Source organism: Dermacentor andersoni, chromosome 1 (genome assembly GCF_023375885.2).
Source record: "Dermacentor andersoni chromosome 1, qqDerAnde1_hic_scaffold, whole genome shotgun sequence".
Taxonomy (NCBI): Eukaryota; Metazoa; Arthropoda; class Arachnida; order Ixodida; family Ixodidae; genus Dermacentor; species Dermacentor andersoni.
Window position 1 is genome coordinate 316,967,759 of NC_092814.1, and position 25,673 is coordinate 316,993,431.

Genomic DNA, 25,673 nt, shown 5'->3' on the forward strand with positions numbered 1-25,673 from the left:
ATGTTTTTGCATTTCACCCCTATCGAAATGCGGTTGCAGCGGCCAGGATTAAATCCCATGACCTCATGCTTAGCAGCGCAGCGCCATAGCCACCAAGCCACCATGGTAGATAACCTCAACATAGCACATCACACAATAAAGTATGTGTGCTGTGCGAATGCTCTTGCATAACTTAAACAATCATCGTAAATGAATCATGCCATAATTTTTTTCTTGGTTCCTAGGTGGTCAAACATTTTAGTTATCTGGCACAGTCGTCATGCCAATCTAGTGACTTTTTGCTATGTGGCATGCTGTATGAGAAAACTGTAAATGCCTTTAGACAACTATAAATGCCAATTATAAACTCGTCTAGGAGTACACAATCCACCGACAGCTTAGCAGCAACCTAGAAGTTGATAGGGCCTACAATTCTAGAACAAGTGAGAATAACCATTATGTGAAGCATCCTTTGCGCCCTCGAGTTGACAGATGGGAAGAAAAAGCCCCTTCAAGTAAAAATGAAAGAAAGGGCTATAGTGAACCGAGTGAAAAAGTGACCTACGCATAAAAGGCACAGAACGCTTTTGAAACTAGGAAGCCAGTCATTTGCTACAAATGCAACAAGCAGGGTGTTACGTTTCGCCTACAACGCGCGGTAATGCCGGCGCGGATGCAACGGACGCCGGGGCTTGGTTCAAAGCGGCGGACATTTTGGCCCGTCCGACGCCGCCGCAACGCCTACCCGCCAAGCGTGTCCAGGCATGTTTCAGTGCCACGTGTCTTCGTGTGTGCGTGTGTGTGTGCCCTCGCTTGTCAAAGCGCGGCAGCCGGGGAGCGGAGTTCCCCGAATGAGGAGCCTGGAGGTCTCTCGGCTCAACCGTTCGCGCCGTCGTGTGGGGGGGTTGGCGATGCGTCACTGCACTCGGTTCAGCAGGTCTCTCGGCTCGACCGTGCGCGCCGTCGTGGGCTCATGCTCCGCCGTCCCGTGACCTTCATCCCGTGACCTTCATCCCGTGACCTTCTCTTTTGGACCGCGACGCCGAGGGTATAAGAGCAGCTGCCCCCGGACGCCAGGAGAGAGGCTCCGATTTGTACTGTTGAGTTACGTGCTCTCCCGTCTCTCCACTTCGGTCGACCTGACCGGCCGCTCTTTTGCTATGTTAGAATAAACAAGTTGTTCTGTTACCAGTCTTCTCTTGCTTTGCCGGGACCTTCGGATGCTTCCAGTGCCCCAGGCCGCCAGGCCAACGCTACCCTTGGGGCTTGCGACCCATTGGCAATAACGGGCGTCAGCACCGAGACCCCAACAACTCGTGCCAGCGGTACGATTACTACATCTGGTTGGCAGCGGTGAGATCGCGACAACGGAGGCCAGCAGCGAAGAGATGCGGTTGACTGTATGCTGAGCAGCACAACGACCATCCGGGAGCAGTGCAACGAGCCCTGTGCGACGACTGGTTGCCTGCAGCGGAACGACTGCGCTGAATTCTTTGGTGAGTGCGGGACTTTCTTCTTCTGAGTTTTGCCAGGCTTTTGTTAGTGTTAGAAACAGAGCTGGTAATTGGGGTTGTCGTTGCTGCCGGGTTAGTTTGCGGCAAGACAATAGTAGGCAGTAGAGAAAGCAGCATTCAGAGCAGCCATGGATTTGAAGTCGTTGCGCAAACCGAAATTGCTGGAGCTTGCGAGAGAGTTGGGTCTGGATGTCTCAGACAAACTCAGAAAACCAGAACTGCTAAGGGCTATTCTTGAGTTAGAAGCTGAGGATGACGAGCTGTCGGAATGCCTTGAGACCATTGAGGAGAGGGAGGAGCAAAAAGAGAAACAGGAGCGCGAACTTAAAGAACAGAAAGAGAAAGATGAGCGCGAACGTAAAGAACAGAAAGAGAAAGATGAGCGCGAACTTAAAGAACAAAAAGAGAAAGAAAAAGAAGAGCGCGACCGTCAACACGCTTTGGAAATGAAGCGTCTCGAGGTAGAGATGGAACGCGCTCGTAATGGAAGTCAGGCACACGGTGCAGGAGAACGAGTATTGTTCAAAATGACTGACCTGATGCGGCCGTTTAAGCTTGGAGAGGACATTGGTTTGTTCCTGGTTAACTTTGAGCGAACGTGCGAGAAGCAGGGGTTCTCTCGGGAAACGTGGCCACAGCGCTTGCTCACTTTGCTACCCGGCGAGGCAGCCGACGTAGTCGCTCGCTTGGAGAGAGAGGAGGCAGAGGATTTCGACAAAGTGAAATCGAGTCTGCTAAAAAAGTACCGGCTGTCAGCGGAGGCGTTCCGTCGGAAGTTCCGGGAAAATGAGAAAGGCAGAAGTGAGTCATATACAGAGTTTGCGTACAGGCTTATGTCAAACATGCAGGAGTGGCTCAAAGAAGAGAGAGCGTTTGGTGACCACGAGAAAGTTCTGCAGTGTTTCGGGCTAGAACAGTTTTATAGTCGGTTACCTGAGAACGTGCGGTACTGGGTCTTGGATAGGCCAGACGTTAGTACGGTGGCTAGAGCCGCTGAGTTAGCCGAGGAGTTTGTGACGCGTCGGGCTCGTGGAGCTAAGGACGGTCAAAAGGGTGAATTTGGCTCCAAGTTTGAGAGGCCAAAGTTCACGCCCATGAGAGCAAAGGGGGACACACGTAGTTCGGATGCGAGTGAAAGCAGTCCGACCGAACTTAAGGAGACGGCGGCAACCGAAGCCGAACGCAGAAAGCGGTTCGAGACGAGGCAAGCGCGCGTTTGTTATACGTGCCAGAAGCCGGGTCACTTTTCGGCGCAGTGTCCAGAAACAAAAACACAAGTCGTGTTTTTGTCTATATGCAGCACTGACGAGAACATGAAGCTTCTCGAGCCTTACATGCGAGACCTCCTCGTGAACGGGAAAGAGTGCCGAGTGCTTCGCGATTCCGCAGCTACAATGGATGTAGTTCACCCCTCTTACGTAGAACCCGATATGTTCACGGGCGAGTGCGCATGGATCAAGCAAGCAGTGGAAGCTCATAGCGTGTGTCTGCCGGTAGCAAAAGTGCTTATTGAAGGACCTTTCGGAGCACTTGAGACGGAGGCCGCAGTGTCATCTATGCTGCCCCCCCAGTACCCGTACTTATTTTCGAACAGGTCCGATCACCTCCTGCGCGAGAAGGGGCTTTTGTTTGGTGAGGCTAGCATTCAGGCCTTAACCAGATCGAAGGTTCGGGAGCTCGCTGCAAAGGCGGTAGTTGCGGGGCCGACGTTGTTGAACGATGAAAAAGGGTCAGAGGCGCAGCAAGCTGGTATTCAGGGCACGCCCGAACGGGATAAAATTGAGCCTGTAGCGTTAAAGGCACCAGATACTGGAGAGGAAATTCCCGATGCGGGAAAGTTAGAAGAGCTTCCGGTCGAGCTTCCGGGACTAGGCTCAGTGACAAACAGGAAAGACACCGATCAAGTCATTAGTGACTTAATAAGTAAAGCATCGCTGTCGCCTGAGCAGAAAACAGAACTACACCAGCTCTTACAAGAGTTTCAAGGTCTGTTCTCTGAGACGCCTGGTAGGACTTCTGTCCTTACTCATGACATAGAACTTACCTCCCCAGAGCCAGTACGATCCAAGGCGTACCGGGTGTCACCCCGCCAGAGCGATATTATGGAGGCTGAGGTAACGAAAATGCTACAGCTCGGTGTTATTGAAGCGGGTGAGAGTGATTATACCTCCCCTTTGATTTTAGTTGAGGTACCGGGCAAGGAACCTCGTCCTTGCGTCGACTACCGCAGGCTTAATTCCATCACTAAGGATCAAATTTATCCGATCCCTAACATCGAGGAGCGCCTTGAGAGAGTGAGTAGCGCTCAGTTTATTTCCACCCTAGATCTTGTCAGGGGTTATTGGCAGGTTCCACTTACAGAAGAGGCTAGTAGGTATGCGGCGTTCATTTCACCAATGGGGACATTCCGTCCTAAAGTTTTGAGTTTTGGTTTGAAGAACGCGCCATACTGCTTTTCAAGCCTCATGGATAAAGTGTTGCGGGGACAGCAAGAATTCGCTTTACCGTATCTAGACGACGTAGCGATATTCTCCGCATCCTGGCCTGAGCATATGGCGCACTTGCGGGCAGTGCTAACCCGCCTGCGCGATGCGGGCTTGACAGTCAAGGCTCCCAAGTGCCAGTTAGCACAGGCCGAGGTTGTCTACCTCGGACACGTGATTGGTCGGGGTCGACGCCGCCCCTCTGAAATAAAGGTGGCCGCTGTGCGAGACTTCCCGCAACCGCGTACGAAGACCGATATTCGGTCGTTCTTAGGTGTCGCCGGCTACTATCAGAGGTACATTCCCAGGTACTCTGATATCGCGGCTCCCTTGACGGATGCTCTAAGAAAGACAGAGCCGCAAACAGTCGTCTGGGATGAGACGAAGGAAAGAGCTTTTAGCGCCCTAAAGAGCGCCCTAACAAGCCAGCCTGTGCTACGATCGCCCGACTACACAAAAGGGTTCGTTGTTCAGTGTGATGCTAGTGAGCGAGGCATGGGCGTTGTACTGTGCCAACGGGAAAATGGAGAAGTAGAACACCCCGTCCTGTATGCTAGTCGTAAGCTGACCAGTCGTGAGCAGGCGTATAGCGCCACCGAGAAAGAGTGTGCGTGTATCGTGTGGGCCGTTCAGAAATTGTCATGTTACCTAGCCGGCTCGAGGTTTATCATTGAAACGGATCACTGCCCTCTCCAATGGCTGCAGACCATCTCTCCCAAAAATGGCCGCCTCCTGCGCTGGAGCCTCGCTTTGCAACAATATTCCTTTGAGGTGCGTTACAAAAAGGGGAGTCTCAATGGTAACGCCGATGGCTTAAGTCGAAGCCCCTAACGTGGGAATCAGCCTCAAAATTGCTTGTTACTGATGTTTTTCTTCCTGAGGCAGGATTTTTTTTAACTTATTGCTTTTGTGTAGTGTTTCAAAGTGATGATGTGCTTTCTAGTGCAATTTTCCGATTTGTGGACGCGTTCTGAGTGCTGCTAAACTACTGTAAGGAACTAGGCAGCAGTAAAAAAGGGGAAAGAGCCTGGCAGGGCTTAGTGAGGGTTGTGCCGTGCTTGCTGACTGAGCGGTTGACTTTTGGCGTGGTTCTAACGCTTGCCGGAAACGAGAACAAAAATGTCAACTCTCCCGAAGTCACTTTGCAGTGTCCTGTGTGCACCTGAACGTGAGAACGAGGCCTTCTCTGTGCGCTGCGCTCAAGAAACGCCCAAGGACGCCCAACTTCGGTTATGAGCATCATCGAGCGACATCCCTCCGGACAGCGGATGCAGTCCCCTGACCATCGGGATCTCCTTCCCCCGGCGGGGCGGTCTGTTACGTTTCGCCTACAACGCGCGGTAATGCCGGCGCGGATGCAACGGACGCCGGGGCTTTGTTCAAAGCGGCGGACATTTTGGCCCGTCCGACGCCGCCGCAACGCCTACCCGCCAAGCGTGTCCAGGCGTGTTTCAGTGCCACGTGTCTTCGTGTGTGCGTGTGTGTGTGTGTGCCCTCGCTTGTCAAAGCGCGGCAGCCGGGGAGCGGAGTTCCCCGAATGAGGAGCCTGGAGGTCTCTCGGCTCAACCGTTCGCGCCGTCGTGTGGGGGGGTTGGCGATGCGTCACTGCACTCGGTTCAGCAGGTCTCTCGGCTCGACCGTGCGCGCCGTCGTGGGCTCATGCTCCGCCGTCCCGTGACCTTCATCCCGTGACCTTCATCCCGTGACCTTCTCTTTTGGACCGCGACGCCGAGGGTATAAGAGCAGCTGCCCCCGGACGCCAGGAGAGAGGCTCCGATTTGTACTGTTGAGTTACGTGCTCTCCCGTCTCTCCACTTCGGTCGACCTGACCGGCCGCTCTTTTGCTATGTTAGAATAAACAAGTTGTTCTGTTACCAGTCTTCTCTTGCTTTGCCGGGACCTTCGGATGCTTCCAGTGCCCCAGGCCGCCAGGCCAACGCTACCCTTGGGGCTTGCGACCCATTGGCAATAACGGGCGTCAGCACCGAGACCCCAACAACTCGTGCCAGCGGTGCGATTCCAACAAGGGTCACACAGCCGTAAACTGCACAAAGGAAACGGTTGCATTTTCATATGCCAATGACTGCGAGGAAAACATCACGTTGTTGGAGCCTTACATGCATGACCTGGTATTAAACGGGAAAGCATGCAGAGAGCACTGCACAACTTGGCAGCAACAATGGATGTTGTCCATCCATCGTGTGTGGCACCATCCGACTACTCAGGCCAATGTGCATGGATCCGCCAGGTGGTAGAAGAACTGAGCGTGTGCTTGCCACTTGCGGCAGTGGTCCTTGAGGGTTCTTTCAATAAGCTAACAACTGAAACTGCCGTTTCAGGAACACTTTCTAAATGCTATCCGTACTTGTTCTCAAACAGATCAGATATGTTATTGCAAGAGAGGGGCATTACTTTCGGTGACTGGGTTGTACAAGCATTAACCCGTTCAAAGGCGCGAGAATTGGCAACGCAACTCACTTACGAGAGTTACACTATGGAGGAAACACCCAATAAGACTGTGGTGGAAATGGATGAACGCAGCGCAGCCCACCGTGATAACGAGACACGCAAGACCGGTCAGCCGGAGAATCAGTCTCACGAGGCGCAAAACGAGGATGTCCTTGAGAATGCCTTATTGCCACCAGTGTCAAGCAGTTTCACTACACTCCTAAGTGAGAATAGAGAAGAGTTGGCTACTGAGCAGGTGCAGGACCCCACCATACAGGAGATGAGAGAGTGCCAGAGAACGAGTAGTCTAGCAAAGAAGAACATTTCTTTCCAGCTGAGAAGTGGTGTGCTGTATAGTTTATACAAGGATAGGCACGGAGTGGACCGAGATCAACGAGTTGTTCCCCAGAAGTATCGCACAGACTTGTGGCTTTCCCATGACAGTTCGTGGTCATGTCACCTTCGAACCAGGAAAACAAAGCAGAGGCTGTTACAAGAGTATTATTGGCCTGGACATTGTAAGGACGTGGAGAAATCTGTGCGATCAGCGGGTCGGAAGGGGGTAGAATAAGTGAAAAGCACCGATAGCGTTAGTGCCCATTATTACCGGGCCGTTTCAGCGGTTAGTGATAGATGTAGTTGAGCCATTTCCTGTGACAGAGACAGGGTACTGGTACATTTCAACTATGTTATGCCCCGCCACGAAGTTTACAGAGGCACTTGCAGCGTGAGGCGACATCGGAGAGTGTTGCAGATTCGCTGTTGCTGACCTTTTCCCCGACTTGGATTCCCTTCCAAGATCCAAAGTGATCAAGGCAGCGTGTTCACGAGTGTCCTCACCACATCATTTCTAGAGCGATGCAGCATAAAAACAGTGCACAGCTGAATTCATCATCCACAGAGCAACAGCATAAAAAGGTGGCATTCCGTTCTCAAGCGCATCTTTAGAGGACTGTGTTATGAAAATAAATGCGACTTGGATGCATGCCTACCAGCAGCACTTTTCACTTTGCGGTCGGTACCACATGAATCCACTGGTTTCAGCTCTGCTGAATTGGTTTAGGGAAGGTCATTGTGCTCACCTTTGCGAATGATGCGGGAAACGTGGGAAGGGCGCAGAGAAGACTCTACCGTGGTGGAGTTCGTTCTGAATCTGCCGGAGCTTCTGCATAATGCTAAAAAACTTGTGGAGGCCAACATGAAGTCAGCTCAGGCTCGATCCAAAGTCTACTATGATAGGACCGCCCATCAGAGGACGTTCCGCATCGGTGACAAGGTGATGTTACTAAGAGCCTCAAGAAAAAACAGGCTCAAAGTACAGCGGGAAGGGCCCGCTGAAGTGGTTGCAAAACTCTCCGGCACCAACTATATGGTGTATTATCATTGTAACCTAATGAACGTTACGTGCAATGAGAGGCAGTGGTGAATATGATGGTCCAATATTCATGGTCCAGTGTGATGCGAGTGATCAAGGACTAGGTGCCGTTCTCTGCCAGAGGGATGACGCCGATAACGAACACCCCGTGCACTATCCGAGCCGAAAACTGAGCTCTCGTGAGATGGTACACTGCACGTCGAAAAAGGAATGTGCTTGCACTGTATGGGCCATTCAGAAATTGCAATGTTATCTCATGGGTGCCAAATTCACCATAGAGATGGACCATTGTCCCCTGGCCTAGCTGCAAACCGCAACATCAAAGAACAGTCGCCTCCTAAGGTGGAGCCTCATTCTACAGCAATATCATTTTGACATAAAGTACAAGGGCAAATCGAATGGAAGTGCAGATGCAATTAGTTGCTCTTTCAAAGCGGTCCAGGGTTGGTCTTTGCCATTACTCAAAATTGCCATATGAGATTGTGTATGTAGATACATAACATAGTACAGTCGCGATCAATTTCAAGGTGATCGCTCGAGCTGCGACCGGCGAGCCTTCCAAGCAGCATAGCGGCCGATTTCGGAACTGCGAAGATAAAAATTGCGCTGCCTTCTTCCCCTTTTAAGCTCGTACTGGCTGCAACCGTCACCCCCAAGACTAACTCGACACATTTTTTGTGTTTTTTACCGTTTCATGGCAATGATGTGTGCGCGTCCTTGCCTCATGCATACATTGGCTAACAATGACGCCTCTGTGCAATAGCTGATAAGGCAATCAAAATGAATTCGCAGGCTATCTCGTGAAGGGCGACGAAAAGCTGCGAGTTGCCAGACGGGAGTGACACCTGCTCAGGGAACAGCAAAAGAGAGAGAGGGAAGCTATCTGATGTTTCCCTCTTGACTGACGGTGATGACGTAACGTGGCGCTGCTCCTAGTTTCGGTCGCCGCTCGAGCGATCACCTTCATATTGATCGCGACTGTACATCTGGTTTAACACCATAAGCAAGTCCACAGAGATTTGAGTGTGTGCTTTTCGCAAACAGCTACTAAAGAGATTGATCGTCATCCCTCTTTTGACCTGGTTTGTTCACAGGGGGCTGAGTGCTTGCTTGCGCACATGTTTCAGTTTCAGAGACAGCTCAAAGAATCTGGTCGGCGACATACCCGATAACGCGGCAATCGATGGTGGGTATTTGGCATTCAGCTGCAGAAAATGAAGTCGTCTCTCTGTGCAGCAGCGGTGACTGCCATCCCCCATGACTATTTGGCAGGGGAGGAAGCTGTTATGAGTGCAGTAGACAGCATGCTGTTTGTCATGCGCAAGATTAGAATGCAAGAACTACACTGGGAAGGTAGTCGGAGAACAGTTCCCGCAAGATGGTGGGCACTGCTAATTTTTCCGTAATGAGCTCCCCTCGTCAGAGAAGAAGTGCCACAAAGTGAAGAAAGAGTTGCCACTCTGGGGGAGGCTGAGACAATGCGAACGACTCATAGGCATTTCCTGGAAGAAAGCCACCACGATCTAGTGCCTGCCCTATATTGAGAAGCAGCAAAGAAGACCAGTTGGAAGTAAAAGATCTCCTCTCCCGTTCCCACGGTCAGACCCTCTCTCTGCCTTTGCGCTCGCTGGAACTGGGTGGGGTCACCGGTCCAATGTTCCATCTGTGACAGTGTTGTTTGTGCTTCTTCATTGGCTGTCATCCTGGGGGGTTGTGACCTGTGTGTGTGATTGGCTACTGCCAGAAGGGAGGGTTGGAACAGAGGTGTTATAATGACGGTGCGGAGAAAACAAGCTGCTCTGGGCCATGGAAACGAGGCTCATCCAGACATTTGTTGTTAAACACTTGAGACTTTTTTGTTTTTTCTATTCAACGATGTAAATAAGTTTCGTTCAAGAGGCAATAAACCTATTCGTTCTTGTTTTCCCAACTTCCGAGCTTCTGATTTCTTCAACCCGAATCCTCTGCCACACTACCATGTGGAGCTGCGTTTGAGACATAACCTACCGCCGCAACAACTCCCAGTAGCAGTGTTGAGCATTCTGCATTGGACAACTTATCAAGGTCATGGGTCATGAATGGTGACACTGCAGGCAGTGCATCTTGCATAGAGGCATTTGTACATGTGACCTTGAATTTGGCTGTAAGTGGGACCCCCTGTGAGCTTCTGTTTTGAAATTTCAGCTGTTCTCGCGTTGTAATGCTGCTTGATACTTCACAGACGCAAAGTATCTATGCACCGAGATTGTCTGTTTACAATGCCCAAACCTAGTGAAGGGCCATTCAAGTCACGATTTTGATTTGGGTGCAAGATGAATAATTAAAATAAGGAAGAAGACAAAAAGCAGACAGATATTTTTACATACCTCAACCATAATTCTATTTGATTGCTCCGTCATCTCAACTAGCAGAGGTGGAACCTGGTAGTCGGCCCTGTTGAAAGTTTCTCCCTAATTTTGGGGGGAGAGAGAGAGAAAAAAAAATAACTTGCAAGCAGAACTCTATGGTAATGCAGGCTTTGTTAGCACAGCTAAAATGCTCCAGCCTTAAAGGGGCCCTGAACCACTTTTTAGACTATTTCAGAAATACTTTGCCACAAAAAGTACTGCGATGCATTCAGCAGAAGCGGAGTTATTGGCAATCAAACATCCCCTACGCGCTGCTTCTGCTCCTTCTTCAAAGACTTGCACTGCAAAGGCTACAGCAGAGCAGCACTTGGCCACAACTATCTACCTACTGAACATCATCGTGGTGCACAGTTAAAGTTTGACTTCAAAATTTGAAATTTGTGGCGTCACGGCGACGCCCTCTTCCCTCATGCAATACCATGGCAGCAGGTGTTCCCTTTCACCTGCTCTGTCCACAGTAATTTTCCACAGTAATTCCTGCTATTAAACTAATGCTACTCACAGTGTCATTGCAATGTTGAGGCCCCGTAATGGAAAGCTATGTCTGCTGTATTTTGCCCCTCCACATCAATGAAAATTTTCACACTACAAAGGACTGTGAGCTCTCTCAATCATGCAACTAAGGTCATTTCTTAGAACAAGTTGAGAGGCAACAAAGGCTAATTGATCCCTATTAGGCTAAATATGGGTCTGTACGGCCAAAGGTAAAGTTCCATTTCTTGCTTTCACTCTACTCGCACAGAGAACAGACAGTCAGAGGCAACAAAGGCTGATTGATCCCCATTAGGCTGAATAAGGGACTGTACAGCCAAAGGTAAAGTTCCATTTCTTGCTTTCACTCTACTAGCACAGAGAACAGATAGTCTGAGAAGGTTAATAATGAGGGCCAGTAATGAGGGCCAGTACAGACCAACTCAATCTGTTTTTTTTTTTTTTTTTTTTTTTTTTTTACATCTGCAGATATAGTGCACAGCCAACTGTTTCAAAACAAACTACTAATTCACGCCAGCTGCTCAACTCCAAACATGCTGTTCACGATGGTATCAGCATAGACAACACGCACAAATGGGTGAACATAGCAGCATGCTCATGCGTTCAGAAGGTTGGGCAGGCTACGAACTTGCACAACATGCACAGCTGTGCACGAGGTGTGATCATGATACAAATACAGACAAGTGCACAACACCGAGTGGACCTTTGGCTAAGCTAGCCAAGCGCTAAGGAAGCGCTTGAAAAAGGCGAGCATAACGGACAGCCCAGCCAGGAGCCCTGCTCTTTGGCAGGTGAATGCCCTCGTGCTTCTGACAAAACTATATTTAGGGAGAACCTGGCACAAAAAGCCAATCCATCAGGGCAAGCTGTAGCCATTCAATGACAATGTAGGGCCTTTGAGTATGAACAATCAGGGGAACCATGAGGCACAAACTTTACTAACAACCACATGAAGCCAAATAAAGCATAGGTGAAAGTAACTGTTTTTAAAATATGAGAGTTAAACTTGTGATACGCTTTACACTTTAAGTAAAACAACGGGAAAATGAAAATGGAAGAAAAAGCAACTCAAGCTGCGAGTAGCACAGGTTAATACCCCGAGCGTTAGGCTGAGTATACATGTGCACAAATACCGAAGAAAGTGGAACAGGGTACAGCCGTCATCGTAGCTCAATTGGTGGATTGTCATGTCGTGTCATGCGAAGGTTGCGGGTTCGGCTCCCATTGGTGGCAAGTTGTCCTCCACTTTCATTACCCTTTCCATTTAGTAAGAATATGAACCCTATAGCAAATAACTTTCACTCACAATAAAGTATTTCAATTTTTAAAAAAAGTTATTTTCCCCTGTGCTTATCATGGCTCCATTATCTGTAGACTTCGCCTGGTCTTGTAGGTGAATTTTCAAAAGATGAGGCAAAAGTAGGCCACATGCCAGCCGCAGAATGGGTGTTCATTGCCTGCATTCCTTTAAACGTTAATTAAAGCCATTGTTTTGCTGTGGCACATGACAAAACAGGCTAAGGTGCTGGGTAAACTTATGCCATAAACCTTCCAAGCAGCAGGAACTCTAGCCCTGTATCGGTGGTTATACTGCTCATGCCAGCAGAAGAATCCAGGAGCTAGCTCCCAAACTGCTTCCACAAAAAGCAACAGCTACAAACCATTCCAAACAGTATGGAAGAGACAGCATAGATTTGTTGAATACAACCCAATCTGCATGTGCTGAAGGCCTTCCACAGTGACAAATCTGAGGATATGGAAGATTGGCTTGCTTACTTGGAAAACATTGACACGTACACAATCAGTACAATGACACAGCCAAACTGGTTTACTTCTGCCTGGAAGACAGTGCATGTACTTGGCACAAGAACTGCAAAGGTCTCCTGACATAACGTCAAGTGTTCGAACAACAGATTCCCGAGACTTACACAAGTTCCAAAAAGACATAATCCAATTGTACAGATGCAGAACGAGAGCGTTGCAAAGAACATCGAGGACATGACATGTCTCTTCCTGCAAACTGACTCGAGCAAGTTGTCAAAGGAGAAGCTGTGGTGTCTAATACATGAAGTATTGGAGTAATTCGGCAGTCTCATCTACAGTGTCCCCAAAAAAATCAGTCTCTGACTGAGGCCGTCACCGTTGAAAGCAGTAGTCCAGCACTTTGTGCCAAGAAAGACAGTCGGCATCCCAGTGCGAACCAAGACTAGTGGAGGACAACAAATGAATATTCCTGGATCCTGAAATCCCAGCACCAAACCACAGCTAGTCATTGCAATGTTTAGTGGAGGTGTCGGTAATAGTCTGTACACAGACATGAGTACTGACAGCGAGGTCAGAGGAGAGATCCATCAGGTGATGAAAAAGACAGCCAGTATACCTGTGCAAGTCTGGCAAGCAGTCATACTTGTAGAGGACAAGCAAATATTCCTGAAGTTATTAAGCCCAGCTACCATGTAGCCTGTTAAGTCTTCATGAGTTGAGAGAAAGCAGAGGGCATGGTGGTCAGTGACAATTAAAATTATGGGGTTTCACGTGCCAAAACCACTTTCTGATTACGAGGCACGCCGTAGTGGAGGACTCCAGAAATTTCGACCACCTGGGGTTCTTTAACGTGCACCTAAATCTAAGTACACGGGTGTTTTTGCATTTCGCCCCCATCGAAATGCGGCCGCCGTGGCCGGGATTCAATCCCGCGACCTCGTGCTCAGCAGCCCAACACCATAGGGTCAGTGACAATGAGTAGCTTGCGGCCAGATAAGTACGGTCAAAATTTGTCAACAGCCCACACTTCAACTAGCGAGTCAAATGCGAATAGGATAAGTAATATTCAATTTTTATTCAAAATTTCAAGCATGTAGAATGCTCAAAAACCGAAATTCCGAAACAATTCCGAAACAATTCCGAAACTACTCCGATGCATTGTTTTGTTTGTAGTTTCATCTATATCTGTAAAAGCAGCTTAGTTCACACTCCAAAATGTACACTTGGGACTACTCCATGCATAGAAACTGGCTACAGTGCGATAACATGTCACAATTACATGTATTTACATGTAAAATATGTTCACTGCTATTTGAGCTTAAATTTGTTAGCATTGCACACTTTTCTACTACTAATCTGCAGCTAGGTCCGTTACAAAAAAAGATACTCTCACCTACTGGAAGGGATTGCCAGCAATGTGCCATTGGCCTCACTTGTCTATTATACACTCCATTCTAATTTAAAAGAGCTCTAAAAGCAAACTTAAATCAAGCTAAGACGACAGACTAGTGCACCAAAATGTCCAAAGCATTGTTTTAATTGGGAACAGGGCTTTCAGAAATGATAAGCTATGAAACCAGCTCCTTAAGGCATCAATTTGCATGCTTACCCATTAGAGCCACAGATGGTGATAATGTATTGCCCTTGAACATGAGAGAAAAATGCAGTTTGTCCAATTTTACCAAATTCTCCTACAAAAGAACTCATTGATGCTGCCTCTTAACATCCCTATAAGAATTTGCGCTAGCGTGGCACCCTCCCTGTGTGATGCTGCCAGATATGGTACTCTTCAATTATGATTTTTTGCAGCAAGCAAGTCACATTTTGGCGCAACACAAACACAGAAATTTTCAGGACAACCCTCCATCACTCAAGCTAGTCAATAACGCAGCCCTAGTGTCACTTTAATGAAGTGACTCAAATCAGCAGAATCGCCCAGCATGCATCACCACACACCGACCACAAATCATAACTGCATCAGCCATCACCTGATCAGTCAGCAGAATCTGTAGATCTCACTGTTATTGCTGTAGTAGCTTGTTCACAGAGCATGTAGCCAAAATGAAAAATGAATTTACATGACAGACAGAATCCCGATTCACTCCACCGATCAACCATGAAACTGCTGAATGGCTCCAATCCACGTTGAGCAAAAGGGTACCATAGACTGGCTGCTCATACCGCAATTCAGTGGTGCTTAGCCATTTCAAGCTCAAAGTATGGATTTTATCGCATTTTGTTCTGTTGTATATCCACCTTAAATGTTGGTTTGCCATTAGCTTCCAAAAACATCCATTGTGTAGGCAAGTGCCTGCGACTGTTTATTATGCACTAAAGAAACACTTCTTACCTCGTTCACAGGCACTGGTCTTATAAGCTGAAACAAAGTAGAAATATGTAGTTATGGACGTGCATTACTGATGAAGGCAGAAAAGTTATCTAACTTGTTACTGGGCATGTAGTTAATTCTGAATTATAGCAGGCCTACTTCCAGGAAATAAGCAGCCTCATACGGGCCATAGTTCATAGATGAATTACGCCCAAACAAACATGATTCAAGAGGCAAGACTGACACTACAAGGCTTCCATCCACTATGGCAAGACTGAAGCTAGGTGCTACGCAAGAACCTTAACTATGTAAAGCTTCGCATTTTTGATGAATTGGCATGGGACTGGTGAACTACTGTGCTAGCATTTTATTTTAGTGTGGGCCTGGCAATAAATAGGCAAAATATGTTTAACATAACATATGGCTAAGGGGAGAGTTGGCAGAAAACACAAAGAAGCAGTGTTTTTCTTGCAACACAAGAACACTGGCAAAGCACTGCAACAGTTTCTTTCTAGCACAATGATTTGGCCATACACAAGGAAGAAAATATCCTACTCTTATATTAGGCATGAAAAGGCAACATCAATCAGGTTAAAATTGTGGGGTTTAATTCCCCAAGGTTGCACAGTGGGCTGTAAGGGACGCTGCTGCAAGGGAGCTCTAGATTAGAACTCAACTGGGTTTATTTATGTTTACCCAAGGTACAATACAGAAGCATTTTTGCACTCTGCTCTTAGCAGTGCAGTCGCCATGGCCAGAAATCAAACCCATGACCTTCTGTTCGGTAGCAGAATGCCCCAGCTGCTGAGCCACTGTGTTGGATCAGCCAGGTGAAAGCAAAAATATGACAATCTCACAGCCTTGCCAAACACCATTTATCATAAGTCATTGGCTAATAAACCGAATTCTGTGCCGTTGGTTACGTGAGGAATCGACCCTCGGCTTCTCGTTCGTAAAAGTAGTTAAAAATTAAATGATGGGGTTTTGCATGCCAAAACCGCTTTCCGATTACGAGACATGCCGTAGTGGAGGACTCCGGAAATTTCGACCACCTGGGGTTCTTTAACGTGCACCTAAATCTAAGTAGACGGGTGTTTTCACATCGAAATGCGGCCGCCGTGGCCGGGATTCGATCCCGCGACTACTCTACCGACCAGACAATAGAATTATCATTGCCAGCGTGCCATCAAAGGGAATAATTCTGCTAGCAAAGTGAGCAGCTCTCTATCCTCCTCTATGTGAACATCCTAGTTTGCACTATCATGTCTTCTCTACAGGGTGCATGTCAAGAATTAAAAACAAATGCCATGGCCAAGCGAGATAAATGTGAGGTGGCAATCGTCTCTACCAGTCACATGAGGAGAGAATGAAATACTAGAGTGCTTGGACCGAAAGAGCCTTAGCAGCCAAGATTTTCTTCAACTCCAACTAAACTTCGCCAAGAATTCAAAAAATAAAAAATGACAGAGTGCTCTATGCAAATGGTAACCACTGTACGTTGATAGGCATTGTTCGTGTTAGTCATGAGTAAGTTTTTCATATTGCAACAATAATTAAACTAAGCTTAATTAGCTAACATTTAATTACATTACTTAATCTATTGGCATTAATGCAAATGCTGTGTAGATTATCCATAAATGACAGATAACAGCATTTAAACCAACCTAGGCCTTGCATGGTCCTTTTTTCTCGACGAAAAAAGGAAAGCCCACAACACTTTAAAAAAAAAAAACCAACTGACAAAGTGTCGGCATGTCAGGAATTGCAGCACTTTCAAAGGTAAATCATGTCAAATACGGGCCTAGCTTATCCTACTCAGAACACATGGCTGTGCGCTTCCCCTGACGCCAGCTGCTTTCAGCAGACATCTTTAGTCCTTCTCAAAAGCAAAGCTCTGGCTTTCAATGCATGCAAGGTGCACAGCGTACAAGATGCAAGCGCCCTTTATGGCTGGGAATTATAACCATCTGCAGCAGCTTGTGTGCACTGATGCATTTGTGCACACGAATATGCGCATACAAGCAAGGGAGTCGAGTAAAGATTCACAAATGCTGGGCTCTGTGAAACAACTGCTAGGCAACATGGAGGAAGCAGAGGGATGTGAAAGTATTCGACAAAGGCCAACAATTATTTAGCCACACGTGAGCCGAGAGAAGACTACCTCACTCGCTCAGTCATTCAGGAAAGAGTAGAGTGCAACAATGTCATCTGATGGAGCAAGAGATGCATGCACCAGGTCCTCGTGCACCCTGCTGCACTTTGCTTTGTAAGGTCCTTATTCTAGCACTGTCTCAAGGATGCCAATAAAACCAGCAGAGTCTTCGCTATGCAGCAGGTGCTGCCGAGAGCCAAAGTTTAAAGACCACGGAAGTAGCAGCCAAACTGTAGTACTGTGCTCTCTTGAGAGCTGTAAACCGCACACATGCATCCTTTCTCCCCTGTCATCATGCTCGTGGATCGGCTCAATCTTGCATGTACAGGAACGATGAAGAGTGCATAAGGTGTCACGTTGAAAGTGAGAATGCAGTCATTGGCAAAGCTCCCGAAGCATGCGCTACTGTCTATGCATTTTTGCTAGACGTTCAGCAGCATTCAAAACAATAATTTTATGTTTCTTTTGTCTTCGTATCAACATGACCTCACTTGATGAGCACAAACAGCAATCTGGCCCATGGCCCACTAATAGGGTATTTAATGATAATCTTACTTAACAACTTTTGCCATTCCTTCCAAATATCCTGCACCCGAAAACATGTGTTAACGACCCAAAACGGAGCTGCTAAGGAAAGCAGACAGCAAAGAAAATGGATAACGAAAGCAGATGATTTACACAAAACAAAAAAAAGCATTATGAAAACTGAAGGTTTTACTGTTCTTCGATAGGCATGAGGCACGTACGTAATCACGGCAATTGTTAAAGCAGCCCCTCGTACTCGCTTCATCATTCTCCTGAATGCATGGTCAAACTGAGCAAACGACCATGCAGGCATATAACAAAGGGTGGGCCATGCACAGTACACTGATCTCAAACATAGGCACACCACTTTTAACGCAGCAATGGAGCTTAGCAATCTCTCCTGTAGTCTCTAGACTTCCTCTCAACAGTACAGGTCAAGAGACTTGTCTAGAATATGCGAGCCATGTGTGCCAGACAGTGCTGGCAACTTGTAGCATTAACATCTGGTGCAAAACTGGCTGAATGTGAATCATGTGCGGCTGCATCTACGAGATGCCCTGTTTTCTCTCGCACAGCTGGTTGCCTCATGTTCTGGCATCTGCTTCGGCCATCAGGAGCACTGTCTGCTGTACCGCGCTATGAAACTAGAGCGCAGATATCATAATCCCAATCACAATCTGGATATCACAATCTGGAGAGTGCTATTGACGTTTTGCATGCATACAGTTCACAACTCACTCACGGGTGCATCATCGTTCAGCCAAATGCTGCAAGTCTATCACATGCACCGTGGCTCGTATTCATGCACATGGCTTCGCAGATTGTCACTGTTTGTGACTGATAGATTCCTTATAGCTCATCTCATTGTCAATGCATCACGAACCAATCTTCATGAATATGTGTAAAGCATGAGCGGTGGGTTTAGCACCACTATTGGTTTTGATTTTCATGCAGCAGTTGGCAGAACGATGATGCAACCATAATTGGTTTCGTACCTCATGTGGAAGAACCGTTCACAGTACATGCCAGATTGGTATCATCATCAGCAGCAGCAGCAGCAGCCTGGTTACGCCCACTGCAGGGCAAAGGCCTCTCCCATACTTCTCCAACTACCCCGGCCATGTACTAATTGTGGCCATGTTGTCCCTGCAAACTTCTTAATCTCATCCGCCCACCTAACTTTCTGCCGGCCCCTGCTACGCTTCCCTTCCCTTGGAATCCAGTCTGTAACCCTTAATGACCATCTCTTACGTTCCCTCCTCATTACATGTCCTTCCCATGCATATTTCTTTTTCTTTATTTCAACTAAAATGTCATTAACTCGCGTTCGTTTCCTCACCCAATATGCTCTTTTCCTATCCCTTAACGTATATCTCCAGATTTGTATATCTCCACTTTTGTTTTGCAGCACGGCACCACAGGCAGCGTTCCTGATAGCCACAACAAATGCCAGAGCGTGAAGTGATTTGCAGTGCAAGAGAAGACAAGGCATCTCATAAATGTAACCACACATGTTCACATTTAACCAGTTTTGCACCCCATGTTATAACTAGATGTTGCCAGCACAGTCCGGTGTACATGGCTTATGCATTCTAGACAGGTCTCTCGACATTTATACATGCAAGGTGTGCACTGTAGGCCGTGTACACTGTAAATTCAAGGCATGAATACCGCACTTTCACCTCAAGACCATCGTTGCCACAATAACAAGAAAGAATACATACACTGGAATGTATCCAGTGCAGTATGAGACATGGTAATACATGTTCGAACTGACTGGAAGCAGAAAACACTCAAGTCACTGGGTGATGTGGTGCCTAAGTAGGACAGGCATAGCAGTGCAGAAAATGAAATGAGGGGAAAGCCATGGCATACAACTTCTTTCAATCTCGTATAGCACTTCTAATATATCACACTGCAGTAAAATTTGAGCGAGAAACATCTGCTTCCTCACCCTCTATGTATAAACATTCTTTTAGGCATGGCATAAATGATGTCAGACTCTTTCGAAGTAAATTTCGATGTCTGCCATGGAGCCCCTATGTTAAAACACTATTTGTACAAGCATAATTCAGGTACTTGAAAATGAGCAAGCAAGGCTCTAGCAGGCTCTAGTAGGTTCTAGCATCAACTAATATTCCGGCCCAGTGTAATTAACGTAAGCAAAACAAACAAGCAAGATCCCCATATCAGTCATTGCTATGGCACATGCTTTGAACACTAATCTGACGAACTTGTCTTTAGCCCCATCATATACAGTAGTGAACGAAAAGATATATATAGTATTTTGGGTATTGTGTACTAAACTGCTCAGAAAGTTAGCCTTCTGTTATGCCAGAGCATTAGCCTAGGGCAATAGCCTCTTGAACACTCACTGCTATGTTATATTATTCACACCACATAGCCCACCCATCATGCACACAACTTGTGTCTTCCAAGAATGTATGAAGAAAACTGTATACATCAACCAGTACAATATAAAACATGTGCACAGGTAAGAGAAATTTCACTGAGAATTGGAGAGGACAGCCGAGTGAAAGGTCTACCTTGCTACTCCAGATTTAATATATCAAAAGAGATCAAAGGAAGGAAAACAAAAAAATTTACGATACATTCACTCGCAGAAAACTTGCAAATGTAGGCAACAGTGAGCACCATTATAAGGTAGAAGATAAAAGGTTGGGAAGGAAGAAGCAGAGGATATTAAAAAAAAAAAAAGATGGCTACCTTGCCACACTGCCTTATCTCAGTTTTATTGCAAATTTGGTGCAGACAATAGGATCCTATGTTTTGCACTGCATTAGCCTCATTTTGTTGAGGACCGTGTACGTGTGCATGCAAGATGCTCCCGCAGAGGATGATTCCCTGTTATGGGCGAGCACCGATCTTTTGTTCAGAATGCTCACAAACATTACCTTTTGGAACTGGTAATATAACAAAATCGGAGACGACTGGTATAAGTGAACAAGGCAGAAAATCTGAGAGTGTGAAAGAGATTTTACATTATGTAATGGAATTTGAGAAGAAGAACAGTAAGCACCAACAAGAAATACTACAGATTGTGACGAAAACCATCCTCCAGTATTCTCAGAGACCGTCGTTAGAAACAATAAGACCAGATGTCTATGATGGTTCATGATCTTGTCTTGTGTCTTGTCTTTTCTAGAAGAAAACAATATTTTGACTCTCTTCTAGCATGGTTTTAGGAAAGGCCTGTCGACTACCACCCAACTCGTCACCACTATTCATGACTTTGCAATAACACATGATAAGGGTGGTCAAATAGATGCTATCTTCTTAGATTTTAGAAAGGCCTTCGACTGTCTCTGTCATGGTAAACTACTTATGAAGCTTTCTAGCACTGGTCTACCCATCAATCTAATCAATTGGATCCGTTCCCACTTTACCAACCGGAAACAGTTTGTTCGGGTGGAAGGTTGCAGCTCTGAAGTTCTGCCTGTAACCTCGAGAGTTCCCCAGGGTAGTGTCCTTGGCCCTGCCTTCTTCCTTATTTTCATCAATGGTATCGTTTCATCAGTAGACACCTCCGCCATAAACTAAAAAATTTTTGCAGATGACTGCATTTTTTACAAGCCAATTAAAAAAGGAAGGGACCAAGAGTGTTGGCAGAACAACCTAAATTTTCTCCAATTGGTGCAACACGTGGTTGATGGAATTAAACATTAGCAAATCTGTCCTTATGTTAATTTCATATAAAATTAGTCCATTCACATCTAGGAATATATTAAAAAATAATCCCTTGATCGAAGTCGACAATTTTAAATACGTGGGAGTCAAGATTACAAATCGACTATCATCGACTAGCCACACTGACGTTTCTTCATCTGCTTTTAGAAAATTCGGATTTCTAAGACACAAACTAAAGAACACGCCATCCCAGATCAAACTTCTTGCATGCAATACTTTTATTCGACCTCGTCTAGAGTATGCATGCATGGCCTGGGCCTCGTATTTTAGAAAGTATATTTATAAACTTGAAATAGTTCAAAGTAGAGCAGTAAGATTTCTCTATAACGCCCATCACAAACTTAATTCGCCTTCATTACTGATGGCTAGTAATGACATCCCACTCTTGGAAGAGTGCAACCAACCTTTTTAAATACGTTTTCTTTCCGCGAACCACCAGCGAACGGAACGCACTGCCTCCAATTGTTTTTCAGAACATGGCCTTCCTGACTTCGAAAATCACATGTATAATTTCGGGCAAACTTCATTATTGACAACGCCATACTCTTATCTATATTTTGACAACTCATGAACTAACTTGTGATTGCTTTTTCTTTGTGCCCATAAAAGTGGTTTTACAGGGTTGTACCATTTTTTCCCCAACGTATTTTTAATCATGTTTTCTAGTCGATGCTTGTCTGAATGGTAATGCTTGGCATATGCTTTTGTATAACTTGTTCAGTTTCGTCCACCATGCTCATTATTTCGCCCCCCTGTGCTTGATCTTCGGACTGCAGCATGTACTAAATAACTCTGCAAACACTAAAGCCTGGCTCAGTTTCTACAATGCATGCATGCGTCCAAAATAGATGGCGGCAAGACTTTAACAAGGTTATGAATATGCACTTGTACCAACGAGGCATAGCAATGACCTGGCATGACTTGAGAATCACAGGAAAGGCGAACTGGCCGTGGGCTGAACGGAGAGAGTGCTTTTTGGCGTCATTCTTCAAGAATAAGCTACAAAGCTCAGACAGCACTATAGCCTTCAAGTACAAATCCAGCCCTTTGGTAGACTACTCCTTTAGGAAGAGGAGGCTGCTACATGTTGCTGACTCCCCATTATCGAACTCATCGCTCATACCTCTCTCTGTACTAGGAGCGCCACAGAGCATGCAGCCCATTGTCCCAACTACGAATGCCGCACACTACGGATGACTTGCTGAATAATATGAGATTTCTGCACTCCACAACACAAGTGCGCTTCTAATGGTGGCAGCAGTTTATCTAGTGAGGAAGATAACAGACCGCAGTGTGAAAGCGTGGCCAAATTGACATCAGGAGGTCACACTCTCATTTCACGAGACTATATTCCTTAGTGACCGTGCCAAGCTTGTGTATACTTCAATGCAAGTAAATGGGGCAGGATGTCAAGGCTTTAGTAGATAGTAGCGCATCGATAACGGTGGCAAACAAAAGCGCAATTCCAGACATCAGCATTGTGAAAGCAATACGTGTCAATGTACCGAAATTTGCGAGGTGGATGGAAGTACTGTCTAGAAGCAACTGCTGCACACCATAACGGACACATACCACAAGCCTTGGATGTAGCCCACATTTCGCCACCTATTATGAAGTGCCAAAGCTGTCCACCAACCAGAAGCTTGGCATTGCAGACAAACTTCAAGCTAACAGAATGACGTAAAATCATTGAAAAGCGCAGCAGATATCGAGAAGAAATGAAACGTCAGTTCGACTAACGACATTGTGAACATATACCTTATATCAAGTTAAACGACTTTGTGTTGTCCAGAAAGGGCTACCAGGAACTGACAAAAAATTCTAGGTCCGTTCCTGTTCGTGAAGAGCTGTGCGCAGAAAGGTGTACTCAAGACTGTTGGGTACATGGACAATGGACAATTAGACGTTCCAGCTGTCAGTAACATCCTTTATTATCACGCCCGGAGAGGTGCAATTTAAAGTGAGGAAAGTTTAATGTAGAAGAAAAAGGGAACAGGTTGGGAAGAAAGAAGCAGAGCATATTATGAACAGAGATGGCTACTTTGCCATATTGACTTCTCTTTGCACTTTAGTAAGTTCATGAATAAAATGTAAAGTGTAGCTTTTAAGACACAGTCAACAAACAATGTTACCCATCTCTCTCCCTTTAACTGCAACAGTGCACACCTTGATTTACATTATCATGACGAAAAACAGCAAACAATAGCTTAGAAACTTAAGTAATGAACTTTTCACAAAAAACCACAATATCATATCTTTTTGCTCACTACTGTACGTTTGACTGGAACATAACATAGCTGAGTGTACTTGTTTAATGGCTGTAGTCTTCAGTATCCAGCAGATAATCTGGACTTACTGGAAATTGGTAGACATCCTTGCAGTGCTCTGTCCACTGCAGTAAATACCGTGCTCCAGATCTTCCATCTAATCTGCCCCAAGTTGTATAATTAGCGTTGTGAACTAGAAGACATGTGACAAGCTAGCTACATGCTAGAATAATTATTCAAGCAGCACATAATGCAGCAGCAAACACTGATACAGCACATTTTTCATGCTTCAGAACACTTTGGAACCAGTGGATAACAAACATATATGAGGAAAGCAAGAACCACAGGCACAGACATGCAGCAGGCATGGTGGTAATAGACACGCAACCACCAGTAATGAGACAGGCCATGCATGTGTACAATTTTTTTCTAAAATTACCAGACACTAAGCACGTAACAAGATTTGCAGCTGCTGCTGCTTGGCTGTGTGGTAAGGTGCCTGTGGCATTTATAGTGCTTCAAAGCAGTGGACAGTGAGGACAACAGGGCTGCCCACCCTCCAGTGCTCGGGAATGTTAGCACAATACAAGCCCCCACTGCACAACAACTGGAGTTAGCTCAGCAACCTGGGAATTTCTGAAAAGGTCTGCACACAATAAGCAGAATCAAAAGCACACAAACAAGAGCCAAGCCAAGCTCTTCCAGCTGCAGGAGGCAATATTGTCAGAACCTTCATCCACTAAAAGGTTGCAACATTACCTTAAAAAGCTCAAATGCCCACCAAATCATTAGGAATAGCATGTGCAATAGCACACAGAACTACCTGCCACCTAAAAGCCAGGAGGCGCAACTTGATGCCTCGTGAGTGTCCCATCAATGAGCCCCATCACAGGCAAATTTGTTTTTTGCCTCCTGCACAATATTTAACAATAATAAACAACTCTATTTCAAAACTTCGTACCTGCCATACTTGGCACAATGACATATGTACTTGGCACTAGACAATATACTGCCTCGAAGTAACTCGATAATGCTACTTGTCTAAGAAAACAAATAAAACAAGAAAATGCTACTTGTCCAGTTCTATTACATATTTTAGAAAAAGAGAACTCACTGACGTTACCCTTGACAATGGCGCACGCTGTCAAAAGGATTAATTTTCACTTGACTTTGCACTGCCTCCCTTTTACATTCCAGTAGTTTCGTTATCGCATAGTGCTGCGCCGCTTTTTCTGGCTCGCGAAACTCACACAAACTGCAAGTAGCAGAGAATTCCACGTCCGTGTGATGTCGTGAGATGCCCGAGCAGTCCATATCACTTGACCAAGAGCAGCTAAAGCAGTGAATACAACACTCTGTCTTGGCTCGTTTTCTCCATGGCCATGCGTTTGCATTTTGGACAAAAAATCATAGCACCGTCTATTGGGCAGTGTTTTACTCGCCAACGGCAGTAAAGGGACGGTGATGGCATATGCAAAATCGTCACGCCCCGCTTGGGGCCAGGCAATCTTAATTGTGCTAGAATTATGTGGATATTTCAGACGCGATTTTCTCTTGGCACGAAACAAGCACTGCGAGGTTTCTGTAATGGTATTTTAACAATCCGCATTGGCTTAATATTTGCCTTTAGGGTCGCTTTAAAGGGTCCCTAAAAAGTTTTTTGTCTTGCGCCTAGACACTGGGGCTATCTTTCAAGGAATGTTTTCTCACAAGAATTTCATGTCGGCGCTCTATAACAATATAGGTACGAGTGGTTAAACGTTACCTTCCCCTAAAGTTATGTCTTGCCTCCTTCACGTGGTGACGTAAGTGTTGTCTACTCCCGGATGAGTTGAACCAAGTGTGCTCCTGCATCTTTCTTATGCAGTTCTTATGCATTTTCTTATGCAGGTTAAGCATAGACTAGATGCAGAAAAATTTCAAGATGACTTTCACACAAAGGATAAAGATGCGGTGGTACAACACGCAATGTTCACTCGCTTGCGCTACATGAAGCGAGAAAGAGGCAGACACCTCCTGGCGTTTGTCGCATTTACAAAGTAGCTGTTTCTGGTATCATTTCAATTTGACAACAGCCTTATAACATGTAAATATCTAACACATATGTTTTAGATTATCTCTATATTGAGCAATCTTTTTGTAGCTGTCCATGGTAAAAACAAGCACTATCACAGCTAGGCTAGAGCTGCTGCTAATTTGTGAATGTGGTGAAATGGGCTACTTGTAATG

General features: G+C 46.1%; 1 protein-coding gene across 8 annotated transcripts in view; it reads right to left on the minus strand.

Moving 5' to 3' along the window:
• LOC126547757 (uncharacterized) overlaps positions 1-25,673 on the minus strand; it is a 201,063-nt gene that overhangs the window by 140,780 nt on the left and 34,610 nt on the right. For 7 of the 8 annotated variants that reach the window (XM_055063422.2, XM_055063421.2, XM_055063419.2 and 4 more), the window contains 2 exons: positions 14,814-14,840; positions 10,166-10,249 (listed from right to left, as the gene is read on the minus strand). In XM_055063422.2, the coding sequence (XP_054919397.1) occupies positions 10,166-10,249; positions 14,814-14,840 (111 nt within the window). Of the gene's footprint in view, positions 1-10,165; positions 10,250-14,813; positions 14,841-23,533; positions 23,607-25,673 lie in introns of all 8 variants that reach the window. The other variant, XM_055063420.2, reaches the window with a different exon arrangement.